The 17,733-nt window shown below is 32.3% G+C and overlaps 1 protein-coding gene across 3 annotated transcripts in view; it reads right to left on the bottom strand.

The window, feature by feature from the left end:
- LOC113523373 (hemicentin-2-like) overlaps positions 1–17,733 on the bottom strand; it is a 218,290-nt gene that overhangs the window by 12,358 nt on the left and 188,199 nt on the right. For all 3 annotated transcript variants that reach the window (XM_026909322.3, XM_026909321.3, XM_026909323.3), the window contains exons 11-15: positions 13,572–13,723; positions 12,710–12,932; positions 10,018–10,233; positions 3,672–3,800; positions 1,382–1,483 (exon numbers count right to left, since the gene is read on the bottom strand). In XM_026909322.3, coding sequence (XP_026765123.1) covers positions 1,382–1,483; positions 3,672–3,800; positions 10,018–10,233; positions 12,710–12,932; positions 13,572–13,723 — 822 coding nt within the window. The remainder of the gene's footprint in view (positions 1–1,381; positions 1,484–3,671; positions 3,801–10,017; positions 10,234–12,709; positions 12,933–13,571; positions 13,724–17,733) is intronic.

Raw genomic sequence — 17,733 nt, 5'->3', positions numbered from 1 at the left:
TTAATGTTAACTTTTGAAATTGAAATGTAGTCTGCATTATTTAAACGATATGCATTGAAAGAGACTTGCCTCTTTCAATATATGAATAAAACCTTAAAGAAGATATAGATAGAGAGAGAAAGAAAGAAAAAAAAAATTAGTTTACTTTCAATGAAAGATTTTTTAATTTAATTTCTGCTCACCAGATTAAAGTTCAAAATAACTGTCTTAGGTTACTTCGAATTTTGTTCAAGTAAAGGTAGGCGCGTAAAATAGCATATTTACCACGCCAGAAATATCTTCGTCGATCCAGAAATTTCCAGTATTTCCAGTAAGTAAACTTGGTGAGTTAGTCAGTAACACTGCACAGAATCTCAAGAACTCCCAAATTAAACATTTAAAATACGACTTATACAGCATTCCTAGGCGAAACAAAACGTAAGTGCTTAAGCACTCTGGTTTCCGTTTACGAGCAACCCTAAAACGCTCGAGTAAAAGGTTAGTTCTGCCTAATAAGTGAAGTTTTAAAGTAAAACGAGCCAAGTCTCAGCACGTAACAAAACAAGGGTAATTCGAGAGTTTTAAGTCGCTGCATTCCTGTTTGGCGACATCTGTGACACGGCTTTCGTTCCTCGCACGCCATGATGACGATTTTCTCTGGATATTCGCGGAATATTTCGTTGGAATATTGTGTTTATGTGCATACAAATAAATGGAAATATAAGCTAGAAATACGTGTATACAATAATAAATAATGAATTATGGTAAGAACCCGTCAGTTATACATATTAAATTATTTGGCACCTTCAAAGGTTATGAAGTTATTAAATTGTTAAATATGTGTAATTTATTTTTATGATTACTCTCTCATGTATCATTTGACCAAAAGAGCAGTTTTTAAATAATGTTTAAAAAATATTGAAAATTAAATTATTTTTTAATAATACTCAGGATTATAACTGTTATTAAACTTTCATCATAATTATTAGAAATTACGGTTAATTACAATAATCCATATATTAGTTTTAATTAATAATCAAAGATTGTGTCCAACAATGCAAACTGCCTTTAAATGTGACAAAAATAATTATTTCGATTTAAAGACTAAACTCCTAAACCGATTTCGATAAAATTTCTATGCGACCAATCTGTTAGTATATCCTTACAGATAAGAAAAAAAATTCCAATTCGGTTTAGAACTGATAGAGTTATGATGTAACAAACATAACCAAATTGACAAGCTCCTGTTTGAAGTCGGTTGAAAAAGACATTACTTCTATGCTTCTAGTCCAGTTACATCGTATGTAACATGTCACTTTAACCCATCAAATGTATATTTAAGTAAGTCCAAATGCTGATGGAATGATAATATGTACTCAAATATAAATTAAATAGTATTTACCTTTACTTAGGGGTATTAGGTCAGGGTTTCTCTCATCCGGTCCGTGAGGCGAGCTCCGTTTCGGCAAAGTTGTTTTTTGGTTCTTGCTCGATGGCATTGTTACTGTGAAATTTAATTACATGTAATTACAGACGAAAAGGACTTGGGTCGGACGGTTTAATGAGTTAAGTCTGGAATTTCGTTCCGTGAGCTTCGAGTGGAAATTACGCGCAAATTAATATACGTGGTTTTTCGATTTAAAAATGTTTAATCATAGCCATAACAGGGTTATTTAAGTTGTATATTTTTCATTATAAGTATGCTCAGTTCACAGATATCGATCTAAATAGATGTCGCAATTGCTACTCCGTGTGTAATTTTGTTGCCCGAACCAAGCTATAATTAAGTGTATTTAGAAACTACTCCGTCTAAATTTCGATTTGTTCCTCCGTTTCATATTAATGTTAAAAATACTTACAGGATTGAAAAAAAAAAACAATAATTGTATGTGGAAGTAGGTTAGAGAACGATTAATAACTATAAGTTGTAATTAAAAATAATCGTTAAGCGACATCTAAAGAAGGAAGTATTCAATTCGCCTATTTTGTTTTTTATGTATTTATGTCACATGACACATTTTTTTATATTTTTTTTTATTAATTTTGTAATCGTTTAGGTACTCTCATGGTGGTCCAATATTTATTTTGTTACCATAAATTTTTTTTTCGGGTTTCTTTTTATAAAGGTTGAAGTAATTGCGTCATCTATCTTCATCTGTATCTGTGATTTAGTCAAACAATTCTTTAGTCAAATATTGGTTTTGGAGGCTATCAGCTGAGTCAGTCGCTCGTAGATTTTTATAATAAAGTACACTCTGAAACTGACTTCATTAAATACAGAAAAGCGAAAACTAAACAATCTTGGGCAAAGTGTTAAGTCAAGTTTTAAACTCAGACGTGGTGCAAAGAGCTGTAGTTTGATACTAATAAGAAAAAAAATACAAAATATTTCATAGAATTTATAAACTATCTAGCTTTCAGCTCAACTTCGTTTTATGATAAATTAATAGTTTATAATAATTAAAATAAGAGTCGACTAAGGGAGGACGAGGGATGGACAGCAGTGTCTCTCTTAAAACATCTCTAAAGCCTAATTACGGTTGTCAATCCGCTTGCCAAGCATGGCAACTACTGGAAACCCCCCCACCCCTCCCCCACAAGCTTATGGTCAGCAATTAAAGGCTGACATGATGAATAATTTAAAACAGCGACCTATAGTTGTTGAATTCCTAGCTTCGCGTTTGTTATTATTTTATGGGATTCATGTTTTGATACTATTCAATATTTAAATGCAGCACAGATCGCCAGAACTATTTAGAAAAATCGATTTTAAACAATTACATTATATTTATGATTATTTATGTTGCCTAAACTACCCTTACATTACTTGGCGTTGGTGTTACAAAGTAGGTACATTTCGTTTCATTTTACACTGTCTATTTTCATGAAAAAAAAACTAACTTTGCTAGGTAGCTATTGTCAATTATTTGTTTCAAAGAATAACTACTGTACTTTTTTATTTTTCTGGTCTGATCTTAGAATATGTTCTAGATGTTAACCCATCACATTGTGTAACATTTGTGTGTACACTTGAATCGTGCAATATGTATCGCATCAGAATAAATATAATCTTACTATCATACTATTGATAAAAAAGTAAGACAATATAATACGAAAGAGAGTTTTATAATGTTAGCCATTTACTTTATTTTTTTTTTTTTTGTGTGTTATCAGATATCTTTTTTTATACAACTTAGCAAAAATGGCAAACAAGCTGACGGCCCACCTTAAGGAAAGTGGTAACCGTCGCCTATAGATCTTCACAAAATTAAAACAATTTAAAATGATTATTTTTCGATCGATAAAGATTACTTCTGTGTGGATTTGTTTATGATTAAAGTAGCTATTTATCAGCATAATTATATATGCAGGTATATATGTATATATTATTTTTTACTTTATCGCACTAAAACATACAGTAATAATAACGTAAGTTAATAACAAAGTTAGCATATATAGCATATTAGCACAATGTATCTACATTAATACAAATACTATAAAAGTATAATCTACATGTAGACACATGATATTACGTATTAAATTTAATATATCTATGATAAACCTCAACGTTCATTTGTGGGTTTTCTTCAAAATCATAATAGTAAGATTACTACTCAATATTAACTTTGACGTTTGAAGTCAGTATCTACTTATCTGTAAGAAATACAAAGGAAACGTGTTAGAATACCAACCTTCGTAGTCCCTTGATCTGTGCCGTATTCTTGTGGCGATAAGGGCGAGACATAAAATGATGGCGACCGTCAATGCGGCGCCTAAAACGCCACCTATCGCCCAATTCACTTCCCAGGCCTCTTGAGCTTCTGTGTACAATATAACAATAATTTAATATACTTTACGAGACACTTTGAATATTGACGAATTAATTATGTATTCAAGACGGGAAAGTGTTCCGACTGAATTTTCATGGGCAGAGGAACTTTTTAAATGGAGCATCTTCGTGAAATGAGATTGAATCTTTTCCATTAAAGGATTCAGAACCTTATAATCATTATGTATTTCACTAAATGGTTACTTGAATAATAAACGTGCATAGTGTTAGTTAATCGTGCAATTTTAAGGTTTTAAATAACTTTGTTATTTTAGAGATACATTTAAACATATACACATAATGCTCTATTAACATTTTTTTTAATGGGGGACAATGGAATGGTAACCCTACCTGCGTTATCAGTATACACCATCGCGGCACCAGTGAAGGATGATAGGTGAGGATGAAGCAGGTCAGTTAACCCATTGTGACGAATTCAACAAGAATTATTTACGATGGTTTCCAGGGGAAACCACGCGGAGGTCGACCTAATGCAATGTGCCCTACATTGCAGACAACGGGGCTGTCAAATCCCATTGCCAACATCCCTTTCCCCCCGCTCTATTAACATTATAAATTTATTTTAAAAAGTAACTTAAGTTACTTACGGTATCTTCTCAACAGATAGCAACATTACGAATACAGTAGTAGAATTATAAGAGATGACAATTTCAAAGAGCTCATAAACATATATATTTGAATAAAGACGATTCGAATTTTGAATTTTAAACAATATATTATAACGGTAGAAAATGTCTATACAATTCATAAGATGATAAACAATTACAGCGACCAACGTATTTCTGGAATACCAGCTTCTCCTAACAAATGAATCTATACAAATAAGGTATTGCTACCGTATGCGTGATATGAAACATGCTAGCTACATCTGTTGTCTTATTTTTCTTCTTGCATAGGCTAAAGAAAACATATCTACTGATAGACAAAATTGCTACTTATCCAGTGGGGCTGGGATATCACGTGTGTGTTGTCAACTCTGAAGAAATCTCATTAAGCTCTTTTCATAAAACTAGAGTATAAGCTCTAGGGAAAACATCGGCAGAATTTATTCTGTAACTTGTATATTTGCAGAAAAAAATTCCTCTAAAACCACACTGTATATAATCATTTAGCTTTGAGGGTATTATTATAAAGAATTTTGAAATAATTTATACCTCTTTTTTTATCTATAACAAATCTTATTAATTCAAGTGATGATTTTTTTTATACCATTGAGGTGGCAAACAAGTATACGGCCCACCTGATGGTAAGCAGTTACCGTAGCCAAAAAAAAATGGTAAGCTCGTTTACCACACTGAATTCTAATCATCATAATCACATCAGACGTTAACTCTCTACTACTGTATACAGGTCTCCCCCTTTTTGGAGGCTTTTACCAGTAGTTGCTAAGCTTTGCAGACAGATTGGTAAACGCAGTTAGGTTCTGATGATGTTTAAAAAGGAACGCTACGGGAAAAGGGTGGCCCATTCTTTGGTGGGACCACACGGTCATGATTTCTGATATGATCGGCAAAATGTGGGTATAAGGGCCAAGTGTTATGTTTACCACAACGGCAGTATTTAATAAATCCCTACGACTATTATTGCAGTATTATTGCAGTATTTCCGAACCGAAACGACAACATAACCTTCAAGAAAAGAGCATATTCCTTTTTAAAAGGCCGGCAGCACACCTGCAATGCCGTAGGTGTTGTGGGTGACCATGGGTGGCGGTAGTCACTTACCATCAGGTGAGCCGCATGCTCGTTTGCCCCCTGTGTTGTAAAAAAAAAAGACTATACCAATAGGAATTATAGTAATGTGTATATTTGTTTAGTTACGTTTTAAATAACTAGATATTTCTAGAATGACTTTAAATATTAGATCAGTTTCTGGTACCTACTAATATGTAATATTCTTAAAGAGCGTTGCTAGAAACTGATAGCAACTCAATGTCGTTAATCGAAGTTCCAAACCGATTGAGTTTTACAGCCATGTTCGAAGTTCAAGTTGAATCAGTGTCACGGAGAATTCATTTCTCCATTTATTTTATTTGATGCTTTTACTATATTTTATTTAAGCAGATTTTATTTGTATATTTATAAAAAATTATATTAATAATTCTGTATTGTGTATTATGTATGATTGATGTACTGTGATCTCATATTAAAAAGGTACTAGTACCCCTTTAATCTACTTTTCGAAGAGTTGAATTAAACGAGCTAAATATATATTTTTATTTCTTTATATTGTACGTATTTCTAAAAATAAATAGAAGGATCTTTATCAAGTTCAGGGGAGACATTAAAAAGATGTAGACCTTTTGCCCTTTTTTCTGTTTGATATTTCAAATCTTTCAACGAGTTAATTACTGATATAAAATCAAAATTATAGGTTGTTCTTGTAATAAAACGTAATAAATCAGAAACTTTTTTCAATATCATTAGACCACTATTTAGTCTAAAATAAGTAGTGTGTACTTTACTTACTTAGGTTTTTGTGTATGGTAAATTAATAATTGATAGATTATTAATAGTTAATTATTTAATACAAATATTAAAATATTTGTATTATACGGGCATTGAACTCATAACTCTCTTGAGGCAATATGTCAAACCGAGAACTCTTTAGACTATCTTGCAACACCAAGGTCACCGAACTTTAAGTTTTAAGAGAAACTATTTATAGACTATATTCCCGTAATAAGGTGACAGTACACCTAGTTAAGAGGTTTCTAATCGAACTTGCCCTGACTAAATCGTCTTCAAAGACAATGTTAAAAGTTTTCCGCACAATATGTGGAAGTCCCGTGGGATGGTACTTTCGCTATTCGTTCTCTCTGAACTCTTCCAACTTTTTGGTTTTATGGGGTATGTTAAGGCTGTTTTGTTCTGTTTGTATTTATTAAGGTATACTCCCTTTGAGAATTAACAATTGAACATTGTGACCAGGTTGAACCTTTTAGTGGAATAATACTTTAAATATAAGTTTTAGAATTTGTTTCAAACCCTCCAAGGGAAGGCCTATCTTTTGTTGTAGATAGATAATGACTGGTATGATGATGATGATGATGAAGACTTAGTAATGTGCTGTATTCTCTAAGAAAAGTTTAACAGAACGTTCATTTCACAATCAGTAAAAGTGCTTATAAGCAATTGTTCAAAGTAAACAACTCTGATTGATCAGCACTTTGTAATTAAATTTAAATATTGAATTTGAAATTGCTTGAATTTTTGTCGACTATCCGTTATTATACGAGTATTATCTTTAATTTATAAGAAAGACTTTTCACTAATGTCAATATACTTTATTTGATGCTTAATATAAATTGTTTTAACCAGAAAATAATAACATTATATTTTTCATACTTATTTATTGTATTTTTTTGTATTATAAAATCTTTATTGTACATCATTTACATTGGGCACATCAAAAATATAATATACAATGGTACATTTATCCCATAGAGAGATAGATTACAGTTAACCTTTGAGAAGATGAATGAATACTATAGAATGTTCTATATATTTCATTTTATAGGGGTATTTTAATTTTCGTTATAAGAAGTCTGATACAAAATCAGCTGTAACATTTCACGATCTTTGTGATGTAGTGGTTTGTTTAATAGACGACGCCTACGGATGGTCGCAGGTTTAATTCCAGTATAATATAAACATTTGTACTTATGTGCGTATCTATTAATACATAAACAAATCTACAGTTAAATAAAATATTAAAATATATAATAAAATATTACATAAATACATACACTATAAATACATATAATACCTACCTACTTATAAATAACTGTATTGTATGGTTATCACTTATTATGATATATTAATGCATTAAAATTAAATACAATGCTGAATTAAATATAAAATGTATATGTACAGTCTTTATGAAAATACTTCACACTTTGTTAAAGGTTTTATACGAATTCTGAGAAGAATTATGTGTATAAATATCATATTTCTTTGTTTGTGCAGTAAGTATTTTTCTCGCTGAAGAAATAAGATGGTATCTTTCATTTCAAAAGAACAATTTCACTTTTTTTCGTCTATAATCTTGTAAATTAAGTATATTATTGTGCTCGTACTTATTTGCGAACGCTTTTTATTGGCAATTTCATTAGATATATTTTTCTTCAATACCATTTCTACTTTGGTTGAACAAAATTTTATGTATACACAACAACTAGTCTACGTTGACCTTTGTATATTAGGCTGTATTTAAATCGTCCATAAAAATATTTGATTAAATTAGGTTTCATGTATTTAGGTCTATCAATCTAGGCAACGAACGGTTAATGTTGGTGTTCCGAGCTTCGATCGATTAATTGTTTGATGACGCATCGTTTACACATGAGAATCATGTCGCAATATGAGTATAGACTTAATAGTTGGGGATTGATGACTCATAGGAAATATCATATATATTTTTACTATTATTGCTGTGTTTTTGCTTAGTAGTCGTACAAATATTAATGACGTACACAGCCTAGTGTACCCAGATATAGGTACACACTACATTCAAAAATATATTCTTCATACATGCATCTCTAAGATAGAAATACCAAGAATACTTACCTCACAATATTTGTATTGATAATTATAATAATATAGATGTTTAGTAACTTCGGAGAGAGCCTGGATATCTGCGGGTCTACTATGAAATGAAATTCCGAAATTTCGGACTCAATTTCGTGTTTTTGTTTATACCAAAATCGGATCAATAAATAGAATTTAACATTTCGTTCGTCGTACATCCTATCATAAAAGTCCAAAGGAACAATATTTTAACATTTTTAATATTTCCAAACGGCATGTATTATGTAATTTTAACATCAAATTTGTGTTTCGTTCGGCTCCGAAATTTCGGAAAACACTTCATGGTAGGCCCTCTGTAGTACAGGTTTCAACCTAGTTCAGACTCCAGACTTTCACAAAGATTATTTCAAATTAAAACCTAAATAGTTATATACTGTACAATATTTCTTTTTGAGTAGTACTCGTAAAATAAAGATTACTATTATTATTAACATAAATTGAAGGGTTTCGTGTTTAGAATGCTTCAAAGTGCTTCAGGTGTCTGTAGTCTAGAGTTGTTAGCTTTTTTGAACGCATTTGTATAATGCTCATTATAAGTATATATTGGCAGATATAAATATATATTTATATCCTAGTAAGTTCTTTTTTTTTTATTGGATGAAAATGGAATGGTAACCCCGCCTGTGCTAACGGGATAAGCTGGCGGGGCACCAGTGAAGGGTGATAGATTAGAATGAAAACAGGCCAGTAAGCCCATCATGATGAATTCATCAGGAATTAACCATGATAATTTCCAGGGGGAACCACTAGGAGGTCGATCTGGTTGGGTATATTGCTAGCAATGGGATTATTAGTCCCCATTACTAATTTCCTTTCCCCCCTGGAGTAAGTTCTTATTGGGCATGGTAGAATATAACTCACTTGAAGTGAGACGTAAGTTTAATCGAGTATATTTTAAAAGTGTTTAAAGGGTACAAATATGATTAGAGCATCCTGGCATCGATATCTATTCGAGCATCTTCTAATTATGCTCGAGCACGTCCAAGAGACTTTTTCCATGTTCCGTTGAGAAGAATAGGGCTAGCAAAATAGTCTTCACTTCATTTAGCCAGTGCCCAGACTCGGATGCCACTTTAGTGGTATAAAAAAATCTATTGCGTTCATGATACTGCTCATGTCTATAGGCGACGGTTACTACATTTCATCATGTGGGCAGTCAGCTTGTTTACCTTTTTATGTTGCACAAAAAAAACTTGTAAACTTGTCGAATTTCGCAGAATGACAATAAGTTATTTAGAAATAAATGTTAATGTCCAATAAATAAATGTTATTATATTTACATATATTGAGACTACCAAGGGGGCGAATTGGGAAACTGTCAAGCTCCCTTCATCATTATCATCATATCAGCGTTTAACTGTCCACTGCTGAACATAAACCTCCCCTATAAAATAGGTTTTGCCAAAAGTTGCCACGCTTGGCAAGCGGGTTGGCAACCATAGTTAGCCTTTGGTGATGTTTTAGAGGAACGCTGTTGTCCATCCCTTGGTTAGTAAGTTCCCTTAGCCGCCTTTTACGATACCCACGGGAAAGGAAGGGGGAACAAATCAATATCTACAATCAAACTAAGTAAATTATAAAAATATTTACTCATCTCACCTGTTCTTGGTGATAATCTGGGCGCAGTTTCCACTGTAAATGTTACGTGTTCCGACCTTCCTCTAGCATTTGCAGCGTAGATTACCAATTTTAATTGTCTCTTCGCTCCAAGCCTCCGGAGATTCCATGATGCTACAGCATTACTCGAATTTACCACTAAGCCTTCATTGCCCCAGACTTCAGCTATGTAGACAGACTGAAGACCACCTTCGTAACCTAAAAGAATATATTTTTATTCAGTAATAGTCAAAAGAATAATAAGATATATAAATATAAAAAGAACTGTTGTTTCATATTGACAAAAGTGTATAACAAATTTCCAAAAATATAATAGAATTACTTCTCACCTATTTTAAAATGACCATTAGGAAGTGTGTCTATACTATGAATGATTTTTTGTTATGAAATCATAGGCTATGTTTATTGTTCTTATAATGTATATATTTCTAATTATAAAATATTTAATTATTATTTGATTATTGTAATTCTTGTACTCGTATTTATTTATTGTAAAAAAATTATTAGTGACTTTAAAAAAAATTAATGCTTAATATTTACTGAATATGAAGCTGTCTACTTATTAAATGAGAACCTAATATCACCTATTGAAATCGAATAAAGGAAGGAAAGTTATTAAACGTCACGATACGATCACAGGCAAAGCCATAAGACATAGCTTGTCTATTATATCTACATATATTATAAAGGTTAAAAGGTCTTGTATCTAAAACAGATTGTTATTTTAAATGCTACGACTACAGATCAATCACAGTAATGAGACACTCTATTTTATGTTATTCTCAGAGTAATTTATTTATTTAAACTTTAACGCACAGCGTAATTGTACATTTGGCGGAGTTAACACTACTAAATTATTCACTATTACATCAGCTTTTAACTGGCCATTGCTGAACATTAGCCTGCTCCTGGGATGTTTTGCTAGTAATTGCCACGCTCGGTAGGTGGATTGGCAAACGCAGTTAGGCTTTGGAAATATTTTAAGCCCGTCCCTCACCCTTCCTTAGTCGCCTCTTACGAAATTCACGGGAAAAATAGTATGTTAATATAAAATTATTGCTTTTACAATTTTATATATATATATATAATATATATATATATATATATATATATATATATAACAACAAAATCTGTAGGTATAAATATCAATTGCCGAATTTATGTAATCGCATCACTTCAAAATCGCTGCATCTATTTGGTTCTTTTACGTTTTTGTAATTATCAGGACAAGGTTTGTATGAAATAAAATATTTTTTTTTATGTCATAAAGGCGTCCAACAAGCATACAGTCCATCTGATGGTAAACAATCACTGTAGCCTATGAACGCCAGTAACACTAGGAGTGTCACGTGCACGTTGCAGACTACTGAGAAATTCTAATATACTCTTTTGGAAGAACCCCACGCTGTAGTCTCTAGGGAAAACCTCGGCAGGGAGCTCATCCCACAGCCTAAGCGTTCGTGGGAAAAATTTTCTCTAAAAGCACGCTGTACGTAATCATTTAGGTTTATGCGTATGTGGATGAAATCCCTGTCGATGGCGACCGGTGCGATAATATTAAAAAATTGGACGGAAAGGTAACAAATGTACATGTGCATAGAACCAGGCAACTAGTTTAAAAGAACAGCTTATTTATTTAAGAAAAATTGTGTTTATTTGTTACAAATACAAAGAATTAATTTTATAAGAAGAAAGTAAAATATGTAATTTGCAATCTACCTACTTAAACCACGTAAAAATGTGACAACAGAATTTTACGTAATTTCCTTAATTATTTCTACTTTTATTTTTTAACAAAGAGGAAAAACCGTTTAAATAGGATAAAGTTAATTGTTATCTCGCCTTGTTTGCCGTTAATTAAATGATTTTTAGGTAATAGCTCTTCAAAACCGTTTGATTAGTCCACAGTATTAGAATATCGATTACTTTCACCGTATCTGTGAGACGTAATATTGTGAGGTTAATTCATTCACCAGGTTATAACCCTTTAGCAATTAAAGTTTTAGTGGATTTAGAGATTAACGGGTCTTTTAAGAGATCGCACTTCGCAGGGCGAGGGTTAAAGCGGTTAATTATTATATAGTAATTTGGCGGTATTAATATTATATAATTATAGAAAATTGAAATATTAATCGCTCGTCTAAATTGGAAAATCTTTCAAGCATTTGAGTCTAGTGCATATTTAATTACCTCAGTAAAGTAAATGAATATTACGGGTTTAAATAATTTATCGTAATACGGTATAATTTTATCATTCTTTCTCTAAATTATAAAATGTAAGAGGCAAAATATTCGTGTATTTAACATTATGTTATTAATACATATATTTATATTATTTGAGATGAGAAAGAACATCACCATCGACAGGGAATATATCCTCGCATGCTAGAATCTGAATGATCTTTTACAGTGCAGTTTCAGATGAGTTTGCTTCCAGCCGAAGTTTTCCCTACTACTACTACAGTATGGGGTTCTTCAAAAAGGATATATTAAAATTTCTTTAAGGTCGACAACACGCACGTGACACTCCTAGTGTTTCAGTGACCGTTTACCATCAGACGGGCTGTATGCTTGTTTGCCACGTTCGTGACGTAAAATAAAAATATAGGCTACTTTTTATCCCAATCACCTAGACATAGTAAAGTAAGTACAGCTATAAAATGTATTCACTTACCAGCAAGACACATAAGATCTAACGAGTCATCGGTAAGATTGTACACTGTACAGTTTGTCGGCGGGTCGGGTCTGGTAGCTGGCATCAAAGTGTATACACAAGGTGACGTTTGTTGTCCGGCCAAATTAGTCGCTCGACAGGACAGAGTTCCGTAGTCGACGTCAGAAACTGGAGTGTAAGAAAGTATGGACCGCCCCTCGTAGGCTTCTACCGTGAAACGTAGCTGAAAATAGATTGTTAATAAGACCTGAGCCTTCTTATAATTTATTCATAGGAACACTAACAGCGTATTGCATTATAACATATATAATAAATAAATATTATGAGCATATACTATAATTTTGTTGCTATTTCAAAACAAGTGATAATATTGTGAGTTAGTCCAGAATTTCAGAAACTCATGTTTTAAATTCGAGGATTTTAAAACTGACATAAATAGTTACAATTTTATTACTGTAATCTTTTGGAGGAAACAAAGAGGATACCGATTTACAATATAGTATGACTCACGATAGTTATTATTCAAGATCATTATTGCTATTAATTGTAATATTTAAATATAAATGCTTTAATAGTTAAATATAAATGACTATAATAAATAAATAATATTTTATCAAAAGTAAAACAAAAACATACGAAAATTGGGTGTTATCATATTTTTGTTTTGTTTTATTAATTTATTTATATTAAGATTATTATTTTCGAATAAACAAAACGCAATAAGTAGACTAAAATAAAGTATGCATATGAAAATATTAAAAATATAGTATTACAGTAAAATATAGACTTACATTATAAAACAATCATAAACATCCATCGTATTAAAAAAAGAAATCTTTTATTTATTCATAATAACACTTACGGGATCAACTTTTATAGAGCCAGCTGAGTTATTGAGGGTCCATTCAAATGTATCAGGTGGTGGGAAAGCGTCAACTTCACACACCACACTGGATGGCTCCTGTAGCGCGGCGCCGATCATTCGTATTTCTCTTTTCCGACATATCGGTTTATCTGTGGACAATTTTTATTATTAAAAAAGGTAAAATTGTTTTTTTTTTTATGAGTTCTTATCGAATTACGTGGAGATAATTTACATTAGGATTCGTGATGAATACATCTGAAATTTAGCATGACGGTTTTCAGGGGGGAGCACATGAAGGTCAAACTGACAGGGTACATATTGCTAGCAATGGAACTAGTAATTTGCATTGCTAACAATCCCTTCCCCCTCTGTATAGATATATTTTACTCTTTTACGTAACATTGGGCGAGGGATAGGCAGCAGCGTCCCTCTTAAAACGTCTCTAAAGCCTAACTGCGGTTGCTAACCCGCTTGCCAAATGTAGCAACTACTGCCAAAACCCACTAAGCTGCTGAACATAAGCAGTGGACAGTTAAAGGCTGATATGATATGATGACTCTTTTACGAAAAAAAAAAATTAATTGGATTCAAATAAAATTGAGTATATGAATAAGATGCTGTGCATAGTTGCTGGCAAGAAAGAGGTCGGTAGCAAAAAAAAAAGTTTTGGGTACGTAAAATCAAGGAGTGGATGGTAGGGATGAGTAATATCGGCACCGCTCCAGTATCTGTTTATTAGGTTTCGGTGGATATTGATGGCGGTCAAAAGGTCATCACTTATTTCGATATCGCCCACACCAGTTGGATTTGTCATTTCAATATTATATATAGGATGACCAAGAGATTTAATATAATTGTTATCAGTTTAATAATTTTTTTTATGCAACTTAGAATGGCAAGCAAGCTGACGGCCCACCTGATGGAAAGTGGTAACCGTCGCCTATAGACATGAGCAGTACCATGGACATAACAGAGTATACTGTTTCGCCCATGATACCCTCATGCGTTGCCATTCCTGAGGACTCAGGTGTTATTCCCCTGTACCCAGTAAATTCACGCCATATTCCACCCTTCAAACCGAAACACAGCCATGCAAACACAACTGCTTCACGGTTGAAACACGAATGGGACAGAGTTACTCAAGCAATCGACTTTTGTACAAAGTCTCCCAAAATAAATAGATATTGTAACTACAATATATAGATATTGCTATATATTATCCATCCTAGTAGGCAAGCATTATCAGTGTAGCCGAATTATTCCATCTCACATGAGACAAGGACAGATTCCGTGAGCCTATAGCCAACCTTCACTAGTTGGAGAGGTACTATAATAACATAAGATATAATAAAGATTGATGCGAATAAAGCCGTGGGGTAATATATTTATTTATTTGACACTTTATTCCACCTACATAACAGGATTTGTTGAACAATTTTCAATACGTATAGTGTAATACAAAAGGAGGTCTTATTGCTAAGCAATCTCTTTCAGGCAACGTTTGGGTAAAAAGAATTAAAGCATAAGTATGTAGGTGGCGCGTTAAAAGAAATAGATCTGTAAAAAAATAATATCTGTGACAGCATAGTCATATACACATACATAAATAAACACATACATCCAAATACATACATATATTATATAGATATAGCTAGTATTATAAATATAAAAGTGACTTTGTTGTTCTTTACCTCTTGGTACTTTAACGATTCGACCAATCGTCGTAAAATTTGGAATACACATATTATTTCTTTATTTAACATATTATGTGTATATTTATATCAGTCTAATTATATGTTTTATATAGTGTTATTTTATTTTCTTAATTCAATAATGCACCGCCCACTTATTTCTTAGTTTTACCCAATGATTGACTGGTAGAGAACACCGTCCAGTGTTAAGATTGCCAAATGTATATGTGCATTAAAATTTAAATAAATAAATTATTCCTCTTGATCCCAAATATTGCGCCTAAATTAGTAGTGAATACACCATGTACCCTCTTCTATAAGTATTCCGTCAACCGTATCCAATAGCAAGGACAAGATGCCTTAATTACTGTAACGCAAGCCATAAAAGAAAAAATATATTGAATAAATTATTTGAGACGTAGAATGACAGATTATTATTCTATATTGCGGTCTATCTACGTATTCAGATTACGCGAGCGAAGTTGCGAGTTAATATTAAATTATAATGTTGTTAGAAATCGTGGGCAAACATAAAATAATTATAAAAAAAAAATCATCGCCCTCAGAACAGCGGTTTATTTTCAGTGGAGTTTCTTTTTTGCGAATTTCTTATCGACGATATTCATCCATGGTGTACAATGAATAACAAACTTCCTTACACTGTATTTTTGCCACCTTTTCCCTCGAACTTTGCGAGAAGTTTTTATGCCATTTTATCTTACATCTATTTTTATACAGCCATCTATTTTATACACATTTAAAAGAAGTGAAGCTCTTTTTTTATTTAACCAATTGAAAATTTATTTTTATTTACATTTATTTCCATCTACATTTATCAGATAAGTCGGTCTCTGTTGAATTTGTAATTTAAAAATAAAAATATTAATACTAGCCATTTACATATTCATCATCGTAGTAGTCGTTGACTATCCACTGTTGAACATACGCCTCCCCCATAAAAAGAGCTTTGCCAGTAGTTGCCATGTTTGGCAGACGGATTGGCAGCCGAAGTTATTCTTTGGTGATGTTTTAAGAGGGACGCTACTGTCTACCCCTTGAACATTTAACTTCCTTAGTCACCTCTTATGACACCCACGATAAAAGTAAGGGGTGGTCCATTCTATGCTGAGACTATACAAAATTTTGGTATTATTAAATTATTATTTTTTAATTTATTATTATTTATTTACATACTTTTGGGGCTTCACTTACAGTATAGATATTAGGTTATAATTATTTTTATTAAATAAATTTTCACCCCTGAGAAGGGGTAGCATCCACCCCCTGGGCAATAGAACAAGTTGGCACTATGTCACTTTTGTTTCTTAAGATATCCCCCACCTACTCGCCAATTTTCATGAAAATCGATGGAGATTTAACGAAAACCTTCATTGACTGTACTATTATAACAAAAAATGTACACAGACGGACTTATCCCTTAAAAGGATTTCTTCCAGTCAACCTTGAGAACCCGAAATGTGAAAGTATTAAATAAGTAGAAATTATTGTACTTCGATATATTTATTTATTTATTACCTTGTGTAGAGGTAGGTTTAACATTAAAATAATAATAAATTGCATTCAATAAATTTCGTTACAGCTGAAGACAACGAAACAGAATCTATGATGATCTAATACATATACTGCGTGACCGGAATTGGAGCGCATGCATGTGATGAATTATGAATGTTGATGAAATAAGAGATGTGCTCATAGCCGTAGCTAGGATAAAGAGGAAGCATTGAGGGGCAGTGCCCTACCTTAAAATACCCTACCTAATATATGAAAGGCCAAAAGAAAATTAGACATATTCGCTTTTTCGAAGTCATATAATAATGGCTTCTGCCCTACCAGAAATTTCTTTTGCCTTATCTTAAACATAAATCTAGCTACGACCCTGGATGTACTCGTATGTAAGAATAGTGTTCATTAGTGCATAATACTCTTAATAAACGTCGCGTAAAGTTATAAAGATAGGTACCGTTCAAATTATAAAGTTGTATTGGATCTTAATGGCTCAAACTTCATAGTTCCTGAGTTTCTAATTAGGACAACACTAGTTTGCAAGTCGAATTAAAAATTGATTATCTGGATAATGGACAACACGTTAATAATCCAAATTAATCTGTTAGTTGGCGGTTGGGTTGTTTCTGTCGCATTAAATACAAAAATACTTTGTGAAATATTGGTCTGTCAGTAATAACATTAACAAGTCGACGATTGGTTCTAAATTATAAGAATTTTTAGTAATCACCACGTTGTTAGCAATCCTATTGAATGTAATAAATGCAATTTGTAACAATGGATGGATGGATGTTTGTTTCTTTTTCACACCTAAACTACTGACCAGATTTGAATAAAATTTGGTATACGAGTAGGTTATATCCTAATTTAACACACAACACTTTATATATATATATATAAATAAATGTATGCAGAATTTTATCGTGCCTCCGATCAAACTGTTT

This window comes from Galleria mellonella, unplaced genomic scaffold (assembly GCF_026898425.1).
Source record: "Galleria mellonella isolate WM207_F2 unplaced genomic scaffold, CSIRO_AGI_GalMel_v1 utg96, whole genome shotgun sequence".
Classification (NCBI taxonomy): Eukaryota; Metazoa; Arthropoda; class Insecta; order Lepidoptera; family Pyralidae; genus Galleria; species Galleria mellonella.
Note: the sequence above shows the minus strand (reverse complement) of the source record. Positions and strands in the feature narration are given on the sequence as shown.